The sequence below is a fragment of the Lathyrus oleraceus genome, chromosome 1 (genome assembly GCF_024323335.1).
Source record: "Lathyrus oleraceus cultivar Zhongwan6 chromosome 1, CAAS_Psat_ZW6_1.0, whole genome shotgun sequence".
NCBI lineage: Eukaryota > Viridiplantae > Streptophyta > Magnoliopsida > Fabales > Fabaceae > Lathyrus > Lathyrus oleraceus.
Window position 1 is genome coordinate 18633780 of NC_066579.1, and position 10990 is coordinate 18644769.

General features: G+C 36.7%; 1 protein-coding gene across 1 annotated transcript; it reads right to left on the reverse strand.

Moving 5' to 3' along the window:
- Positions 1-3902: 3902 nt before the first annotated feature.
- LOC127087739 (uncharacterized mitochondrial protein AtMg00810-like) lies at positions 3903-4787 on the reverse strand. Its single transcript, XM_051028674.1, has one exon. It carries the CDS (start codon positions 4785-4787, stop codon positions 3903-3905), a length of 885 nt encoding a protein of 294 aa, XP_050884631.1.
- Between the last annotated feature and the right edge of the window lie 6203 nt (positions 4788-10990).

Sequence of the window (10990 nt, forward strand, 5' to 3'; positions counted from 1 at the left end):
TTCTCGTGCAGCTCTCCGTGCAAAAATGCACTTTTGACATCCAATTGATAGAGTTTCCAACCATTTCTTGCTGCTAGAGCTATCACCATTCGGATGGTATCCCATCTTGCAACTGGGGCAAAAACTTCGTCGTAGTCTACACCTTTCTCCTGTGCGTAACCCTTGGCCACCAAGCGAGCTTTGCACTTGCTAACTTCACCGTTTTCATCAAGTTTTGTTTTGTAGACCCACTTTACACCTATTATTTTTGCTTCTGAAGGAGCTTGAACTAACTCCCAGGTTTGGTTCTTTCTTATTGCTGCTATTTCCTTGTCCATGGCATCTCTCCAATTTTTCTTCTTCACTGCTTCTTCATAATAAATTGGATCATCAGTAGACATAAACATAAGAAAATTTTGTACCTCATCTTCGGACAATTCTCCTCCGCTTGTATAGTCCTGAAGATAGGTTGGAACTCTTCTTACTCTTTTCTCTAAATTTGGTGGAGTTACCGATTCATTTGAAGAAGAATCAGTCGCTTCTAAGTTGTCTTCTTCTGCTTCACTTGTGGTATTTTCATTTTCATGCTCATCTAATTCCTCAAGTGTTTCCTCATCAGCTTCACCCCAATCAAGTACTTCACTTTTCGATTCGGCATCTGTCCTCCCCCAATTCCAGCAGCCATTTTCTTCAAAGATTACATCCCGACTGATTGTTACCTTCATTGTTAAAGGGTTTATCATTTTATACCCTTTTGACTTCTCGCTATATCCAATGAAAACCTGCTTTTGGCTTCTAGCATCAAGTTTGATTCTTCTAGCATCTGGTACGTGAACATTTCCTACGCATCCGAACACTTTAAAGTGTTCGACACTAGGCTTGAAACCACTCCAACACTCTTCTGGCGTTTTGTTTTTTACAGCAGATGTGGGACTTCTGTTGAGCACATGACAGGCCCATTTTGCGGCTTCCGGCCAAAACGTTCTGGGCAACTTCTTCTCTTCTAATATGCAGCGTACCATATTCATAATTGTACGATTCTTGCGCTCTGCGACTCCGTTTTGTTGCGGCGTATAAGCTGTTGTCAATTGTCGCTTGATTCCTTGAGCTTTACAGAAGTTTGAAAATTCATTTGAGTTGAATTCTCCTCCTCTATCTGTTCTTAAACAACACAGTGCCAAACTAGTCTCCTTCTCTGCCATAGTTTTAAATTCTTTGAAAGTAGTAAAGGCTTCACTTTTCTCATTTAAAAAGTAAACCCAAAGTTTACGACTGAAATCATCAATGAATGTCAGTATGTACCTTTTGTTTCCATGTGATTCAGGAGAAATTGGACCACATATATCTGAGTGAATAAGCTGCAGTTGTTGTTTGGCCCTCCAGATGCTTTTCTTAGGGATAGTTTCTCGATGTTGTTTTCCCACCATGTAGCTTGTACAAATTTTTGATGAAGCATTTAATTTTGGAATTCCTCGAACCAAGTTCTTGTTATGCAGCCGCGCAAGATTCTTATAGCTCAAGTGACCAAACCTTTTATGCCATATTTCACCGAGATCATCAACGTTTGCATTGAAACATGTAGGCACCGATATAAGAATGTTTGTTGTCACAAGAAACATTCTGTTGGTGGTCATCAAGCTTTCCATTATGCATCCCCTGCTCGGATGATACAGCTTGCAAACTCCATGCTTAATTACAATTGTGATGTCTCGATCTTGGAGCTGCCCAATACTCAGTAAGTTATTGCGTAGTTCAGGAATAAAAAATACGTCACTTACAATGTGATTACTTTCGCCGATCTCTAGTATGATGTTTCCCTTTCCCATTACTTCTAGCTTTGAGTTATTTCCAAGCTTGACTGAGTTCCTGAAGCTTTCATCTAGCTGCATGAACCATTCCTTGTTTCTGGACATATGATTTGAGCATCCGGAATCAAGAAACCATACTCCTTCTTTCTTGTTTTGATGAGAATCTACTTGTGCCATCAGCAACATCTCTTCCTCTTCATTAAACTCGGTATAGTTCATTTTTTTCTCCCAGGTTGGGCATTCATACTGATAGTGTCCCAAATTATGACACCTGTAGCATTCCACCGCAGCCCTATTCGTAAACTGTCGGTCTCTACCTCTTCCTCGGCCTCTCATCATGCCTCTGCCTCTGCCTCTTTCATAACGCTCCTCGTGTGTCATCTTCAGTGCCTGCTCCTCCTCATTTGATCCCTTCATTCTTTGCTCATGGATAAGAAGACTGCTTTGGAGTTCATCAATGGTTAGAGTTTCCATATTGTTAGACTCCTCAATGGAGCACACAACATAGTTGAATTTTGACACAAGAGACCTCAGAATTTTTGCAGTAATGTGGGCTTCTTTCACAATCTCTCCGCAGGCTTTCATCCGTTTTGCTATGGAGAGAGCTCGTCCAAAGTATGCATTGACAGATTCTCCCTCTTTCATTTTCAGTATTTCGAACTCAGTCCTCAAAGTTTGAAGCGGAGCTCTCTTCACTCTAGTTGACCCTTTGAACTTTTGCTTCATTGAGTCCCATATCTGCTTTGAGGTGTCATCATTTAGTATTGTCTCCATGATTTCTCTATCAATGGCTTGATAAAGATAATTCTTCACCTTTCTGTCCTTCAACTGCTGCTCTACAATTGTTTTTGTCTCCTCATCAGTTGGCTCCCGGTTTTGTGGACCATCAACCACTCCATCCTCGACCAAGTTCCATATTTCTTTCGATCGGAGGAAGTTCTCCATCAGCTTCGCCCAATGCTCATAGAAACCATCAAATTTGGGAATTGCTGGTTGCACAAATCTGCTGCTACTGGTATTTTCTGTCATTCTCACGGATTTTCCTCAACTTCTCTTTCTCTGATCAGGCCTCTTGACGAGGCTCTGATACCAAATGTTGAACAAGGTAAGAATACAAGTAATTGAAATTGTAAACTTTGCTTGATATTAAAAATAGAAAAGCGGGCTGCATAAATAGCCTTACATAAACTGAACTTCCTATTTTTCAGCACACTATGCTAAATAATAGGTCTTAACCTAGATACTCCTTTTGAATAGGAGTTTTATTGACTGACTAAAAACAAATATTAATTCAAAACAAATATTAATATTCCAACAATGCCTATAATTCAGTTTCCAACGCCTCTATAAATCTTTGTTTATAATATTCAAAAGCCATTGTTTTTAATAAATGAAGTCATATATAGTCTAACAAAATCACGCCAAGTAGGTAGATATCAAAGATTAAAATCATTACTTTTTCAAGATATTTACACATGCATTCCAGGGCTGGATTTGAAATTAGTATCTAACCTTATATTTAATGATAATTGTTGCAATTATTATGCTTCCATTAAAACCATGAGAAAACTAAAACTCATAAAGAAATACATCTAGCGTGACCAATAAGGTACCTATCCTATGATCGAAGAAAGCGAGTTTTTTTGTAACTTCTGTATTTCATTAGAGTACATCCTTGGTCTTTATACAGACTCAGAAACTTCAGCTATTCTAGGAAACATAATAATTAATAAATACTATTAATTGGCCACTATCTCTTGACCTTCTAACTACAACAGACTCTTAATCTCTCCATTAACTTATTAATAAAACCCATTAACTATAACATTAAAATTTATTCAACAAAATTCCTTTGTAAACTTAAATGTTTCTTCTATTCATCATGCCTATCAATTTCTTGCCTCTGTCGAAGATTTCTTTTGATAGTGGTTTTGTGAAAATGTTTGTTGCTTGGTCCTTACTTGCTACATGCTTCAATTCGACATTTCCTTCCTTCACGTGTTCTCGAATGAAGTGGAAGCGAACATCAATGTGTTTGCGCCTTTTATGGTTTACTGGATTCTTTGTTAACTCAATTGCTGACCTGTTGTCAACTTGTATTATTGTTGCACCTTTCTATTTTAGCTCCATTTTACTCATCAATCTTCTGAGCCATATTGCATGACAAACGCACCAGGATGCTGCTACATATTCTGCTTCACATGTTGAAAGTGTTACTATTGGATGCTTTTTAGAAAGCCAAGTGAATGCAGTATTTCCCATGAAGAACACATATCTAGAAGTGCTTTTTCGATCGTCTATGTCTCCGCACCAATCACTGTCAAAGTAACCAACCAACTTGTATTTGTCTGAATTCGAGTAGAACATCCCAAGTGACACTGTTCCTTGGATGTACCTCAGAATTCGCTTCAATGCTTTCCAATGTGTGTAAACTGGCTGCTCCATGAATCGACTTACAATGCCTACACTTAATGAGATATTTGGTCTTGTACATGTGAGATAGCGAAGACTTTCTACCAAAATTCGATATTTGCCTGCTTCGACACGTTCTCCTCCATCAAATTTCGACAACTTTGTTCTTGGTTCCATTGGCGTCGAAGCCGGATTACAGCTTTCCATCTTATATCTTTTCAAGATTTCTTTTGCATATTTTTCTTGTGAGATGAAGATTCTTGTTTCTTCTTGTCGAACCTCCAGACCAAGAAAGAATCTCATCAGGCCTAAGTCTGTCATCTCGAATTCACGTGTCATTGTGCTTTTGAATTCTTCTATCATCTGATCAGTACTGCCCAGAAAAATAAGATCATCGACATAGAGAGCAACAAGTAATACATTCCTTCCATTTTTCTTCACATAGAGGGCATGTTCGTACAGACATTGCTCGAACCCGTTCTCCTTGAAATATGTGTCTATACGTGTGTTCCATGCCCGCAGTGCTTGCTTCAGCCCATATAGCGCTGTCTTCAATTTCAGTACCTTCTTCTCTTCTCCAGCTTTCATGTACCCAAGTGGTTGTTCAACATAGACTTCTTCTTCGAGTACACCATTCAGAAAAGCTGTTTTGACATCCATTTGAAATACTGGCCATTTGAATTGAGCAGCTTGAGATATGAGTAATCGAATTGTCTCCATTCTTGCAACAGGTGCAAATACTTCGTCATAATCAACTCCTACTTTCTGTTTGTATCCCTTCGCAACAAGTCTCGCTTTACACCACTTTACACCAATGGGTTGACTACCTTTTGGCAATTCAACTAGCTCCTAAGTGTTGTTGTGGTTAATCGCCCTCATCTCTTCGTCCATGGCACTTTTCCACTTCTTGCCTCGTACTGCTTCTTCAAAACTGATGTTTTCAGCATCTGCCAAGAGACATACAAGGTGCACTTCACTTGTCGAATCATACAGATCTTGCAAACTTCGCATTCTGGGTTGTGGAGGTTCATCTTCATTGTCAGAGTCTTCAAGTTTTGTTGAAATGTTTGGTGGTACAACGACAGATGATTCTTCAACTTCGACGATAGCTTCTGTCGAACTGTTCCAGTCCCACTTACTTGCTTCGTTTATTCGAACGTCTCTACTCACTATCACCTTCTTTCTTATGGGATCAAATAGCTTGTACCCTTTTATTTTCTCATCATACCCAATGAGTATGTATTTCTGACTTTTGTCTTCAAGTTATGTTCTTCGTTGATCTGGTACGTGTGCATAAGCCACACTACCAAATACTTTGAGATGAGAAATTGTTGGCTTCTGTCCGCTCCACGCTTCTTGTGGTGTTTGATCTTCTAACTTCGAATGTGGACATCGATTCTGAACATAAATGGCACATTGTACAGCTTCTGCCCAAAATTCCTTTGGCATTTCTTGCTTTTAAGCATTGAACGAACCATGTCAAGGACTGTTCGATTCTTCCTTTCAGCCATCCCATTTTGTTGAGGTGAGTATGCTGCAGTTAGAAATCTCCTTATACCCTGCTCTTCACAATACTTCATAAAGGCTGTCGAAGTATACTCACCACCTCTATCAGATCAAACTGCTTTAATGTGTCTGTCGGTTTCCTTCTCCACCATTATTTTGAACCTTTTGAACACCTCGAATGCTTCAGACTTTTCTTTCAAGAAATAAACCCATGTCTTCCGTGAGTAATCGTCGATAAAGGAAATAAAGTATCTTTTGCTACTGAAAGATTCTGGCGTGATTGGCCCACATATGTCGGTGTGAATCAATTCAAGGATATGCTTAGCTTGATATTCTGCCTTCTTTTGAAATGAAGTTCTTGTTTGTTTGCTAAGCACACATTCTTCACAGAACTTTCCTTCATAAAATCCTTATCTGGTAGTCCATGTACCATGTTCTTTTTCGCCAACCTTTTTAAACCAACATGATGTAGATGACCAAAGCGTAGATGCCATAGTGACGCTTTGTCTTCGACATTTACTTGTAAATATTTTTCTCGAACGTTTATCAGATTCAGTTTGTACATTCGATTTCTCTCCATTTCGACACGAGCAATCAGATGTCCCAGCTTGTCCTTCAAATGCAGTATCCATTCTTTCATAAGTATCGAATAGCCTTTTTCTGTAAGTTGTCCCAAACTCAAGATGTTGGTCTTAAGATTTGGTACATAATAAACATCTTGAATTGATCCAATCAACTCATTCTTCTGCAAGTAACGGATCGTTCCCTTGCCTTCGACCTTCACTTTCGATGCATCTCCGAAAGACACATTTCCATCTTCAATCTTTCTCATTTCTTTAAACAAGTGTTTGTGACCACACATATGGTTACTTGCTCCTGAGTCAAGATACCAAACATTGTCATTTGAGTTTATCTCATTTTGAGCCATCAAGAGAAAACCTTCATTTGCTTCAGCTTCCAAAGTTAGATTGCTTGTTTCTTCTACCTTCTTTTCGATTCGACAATCTTTTGCAAGATGTCCCACTTTATCACAGTTATAGCATTTGAATGAGTTGCAATCCTTCGCATAATGACCATACTTGCCACACTTGTAGCATTCAAAGTTGGAATGGTTCGACCTACCACCTCTTTGACCACGTCCTCTGCCACGCCAATTTTGTTGGCTCGGCTGTCCTCTCTCAAAGTTGCTGCCTCTACCACTTCGACCATTGTCACGTCCTCCACGACCACGTCCTCTTCCTCGAAAATTTTGAGAAAAAAGTACCTTTTCGTCTTTGATTTGCTCCTTGGTTTGATTTGCGTCCTCTACTCCTTCTTCCTTCTTTTTCATCTTACGTTGTTCGTGTGCTTCGAGGGAACCAGCGAGCTCTTCGACTGAGAGCGTCGAAAGATCCTTTGACTCTTCTATTGCACACACAATATTCTCAAATTTATCTGTTAAAGATCTCAAAATCTTTTCAACAACTCGTGCATTAGTTACTGTTTCGCCATTTCTGGTGAGTTGGTTCACCACCTTTTGTACACGTGTGATGTAGTCAGATACATTTTCTGACTCCTTCATCTGCATCCTCTCCAATTCGCCACGAAGAGTTTGGAGTCGAACTTGCTTTACTCGATCTGCTCCTTTGAACACTTTCTCTAGCGTGTCCCATGCTTCTTTCGACGTAGTCGAACCAGCAATCTTTTCGAAGCCTGATTCATCAACAACCCTAAACAGCATGTATAGTGTCGTTTTATCCTTCGATCGCGTCTCTTTCAACGCCTTCTTTTGAGCTGTCGTATATCCCACAATATCTATTGGTTCTTCAAACCCATCTTTAGTCACCTCCCACGCGTCTAGAGATCCGAGAAGAGCTTTCATTTGGATACTCCAGTTTTTGCAATTTAACTTCGTTAGCTGTGGCAACGGTATTTGATTCAACATTTTTGCCATTAGCTCTGATGCCAATTTGACAGAAGAAAGCGAGTTCTTTTGTAACTTCTGTATTTCATTAGAGTACATCCTTGGTCTTTATACAGACTCAGAAACTTCAGCTATTCTAGAAAACATAATAATTAGTAAATACTATTAATTGACCACTATCTCTTGACCTTCCAACTACATCAGACTCTTAATCTTTCCATTAACTTATTAATAAAACTCATTAAATATAACATTAAAGTTTATTCAACATCCTAACGTAGACAATTTTTTGCTTGTTGAAGTAGGGAATATTGTAAATCATGGTTTCTAAGTAGATGAATTGAATGCTATAATGTAGTGTGATGATCTTTCATATCAGATTGAAGATGTTTTTGAAGTAGGGATCGGAGGTGTTTTTTGTTTGTTTAAAGGGGATTTTTAGATCTTGATATCTTGTAAATTGTATTTGATAATATCTTATATTGTAGTTTCACGATCTTTCCGTTAACATTGATGCTGTTTTTTTAGTGTCGGCTTTGATGGATTATTAAGATCTAGCTTCTGATTGGGAAGTTAAGAGAAAAAGACTGACATTGAATGTTTGAGTATGCTGCAAATTGGGGTTAGGGCAGTTTTTAGGGGAAACCTATATCAGCCTCGAAGTTTGAAATCCTCTATTAATTTTTTATTTTAATTGCTAATAATTGTTCAATATATTCCTTTGAAAGTATGAGGTCTTTTAAATTGATCAACTTAGAGTACTTATATTACTGCAGAATCAATGATCTTATATACTAGATTCTATATTTTGATGGATTGCAAGATTTAGAATGAATGATAACCATGTAACTAGTTCTATATTTTTTTATTCATTTATGTAACTTTTATTTCCATGCGTCAACATAATCTAATCCATTTATTTTGTTCATGACTTGAGAATGTTTCAGTATGAGTTCATCTGGGGATAAGCAAATGGACACGAGAGACTTCCGTTACGTTTACGTAAGAAGAAGAAGAAATGCAGCTGGTTCTGGAAAAGTAGTTCGAGATTTAGTTTCATACTTTGTCTGTTTCTGCAGTAAATATTTTCTGCGGTATTCATTATTTTTCTGCAACAAATTGACATGAATCATTCTAGTAGAATTATTCTAGTTTATAGCTATCTGCTAATTAATTTTTCTATCATGTCAATAGAATTTCTTCGAAGTTGTCACATTAAGTATCGCATTAGCAATGAATAATTGAGGTAATATGAGATTTGAAGTTTGTCTTTCTGAATCTATCTGACTAAAACCTAGTCACTCAAGGAAACCACTCAAACAACTTTAAGATTTACAAGTTTGTCTAAGAAAGCAGATTAACACAAAATTAATACAAAGAATATTTCACAAACTAACAAGCAACAACTATTGTGTGTTTATAAAGAATATATACAGAAAATATTTACTTTAGCAAAGAGTGTGTATGTTCAATAGTGTAAGCATTAGCAACTTCTTTCATTCCTCCAAGACTCTTTTATGTAGGCAGTTAAAATTCCAGATGCCTCTTTGTGTAACGGTTTGCATATAGGAGGAAAAATGGTACAATAGTATTGTCTTTATCCCACAAAATCAGGGTAGTGAAGGAAAGCGTAATTTTGTATTATGTACTATTTTTCTGATGCAAAATCTTTTGATCTTATCTTTTAATCTTAAGAGGCTTATGATGAAATGATGTTGAAGCATGCTTAGAAGGATCAAGAGACAGGTTGACAGAATCTTCAGAACCTCGATCTTTAGAGTCTTGGCATAGTTCCTCAGAACCTAGTCTTCAAATTCTTCAGAATCTTCAGAACTTGAACGCAGAATCTTAAAGGCAGATAGTCCTTCAGAGGCTTTTCAATCAGAGTCATAGTCAGAAGCTTTAGCACAAACGTTCATCAGAACTGTTGTCTAAGAGCTTTCTAGAACATGACAATATCTTGTAAATCACTTATATCTCTTCAGAGTTAGAGTGTGTTGATTCCAGAATCTGATGATATCACACGTCAATGCTTAAGAGTCAGAACCTATTAGCAAAAGCTAGACACTAGATAAAAAACATTATTCTAGAAAATTATTCTCTAAAAAACAATGCATTGTTATAATCAAAACTAAATGCCATATACATAACCAAATATTGTTCTTACAATTTGTTGTTATTGAGATAATGATGGTTAAGAGTTGTTGTTGTTATTGAGATATTGAAGGTTTGTGTTATTGAGATATTGAAGTTTTGTTATTATTGAGATAATGAAGGTTTATGTTGGGTTTAGAGATAATGAAGTTTTAAGTATTAGATAGAGTATTCATCTAGTGCCACACATAAAAATGAGTGATCTACTAAAGAGGATAAAAGAAAAAGAAAAATTAGAGGTCTACAATGATAACTAAATTAATAAAAAGTTTGTAACTCAGATGTTAGGTTGTCGATCAAGTTTTTTCAAAAAACTTGGACTTGTTATGATAAGTATGCTTCCGTTTTTAGGATTTATACGACATTTCTTGGACGTAGCAAAGTGAGTATTTTGCTAGATGATTGGAGTTAGGTCTAAAAAGATTTGAAACAAAGTATATGGACGAAAATTAAGGTATTAATTAATTTTAATTTACATGATTTGATTGTACTTTTTTAATTACTAATAACTATTTATTGATGTAAGTGTAGTTAGCTTTTGAGTTTGAAAAAAGTGATGAGGATAAGATAATGAATAAGTGAGTCTTTGATGTTCGTGAGTGTAGTAGGGGCTTTAAATCACAACTCACAAATGATTAAGTTAGGAAGCCTAAGTTTGATCTTGAGCATCCAACTATGAAATATTATTTAATTGAGAAAGGTGTTTAGGAGAAGTTTGCCTAGTATCATAATTTTGTTGATTTCTTGGTTAATAGTAATCTTATTTTATGAAGAATGATCTTAATGTGTTTTATGTTTATTCTTTTTAGATACAAACATTTAAATTAATAGTTTCACTATGTTTATAAAATGGTTGAAAGTCAATCAAGAAAGAAAAACAAGGAAATAAATAAATATCTCCATAGATTGTCTCGTGGGGGTTGCAGAAAACTTAAGAAAGGTTTGAAAAACAACAAATGAGAGATGACTCAATAAGTCGTGGTTACAAATCATCTCCACCATCACGACATGAGAAGCGAAAGAGGGCATGACAAAGATTGGATGGAGAGTTCACTTCATATGTCTCACAAGTAATTGCTGAGAAGATTGTGAGTAAATTATTTTGTCAATTAGAATATTAAATGTAGAATTTTTTATATGTAATTTAAATCTCTTGGGTAATGATATCTTATTCATGTTGTGTGTAGGATTTTTTTATGGATATGCCCAGTCAAGGTTCTTTTGTTCC

Excerpts from the sequence above, each read along its gene's own strand:
- LOC127087739 (XM_051028674.1), bottom strand. The coding sequence starts at position 4,787 with ATGAAAGCTGGAGAAGAGAAGAAGGTACTGAAATTGAAGACAGCGCTA.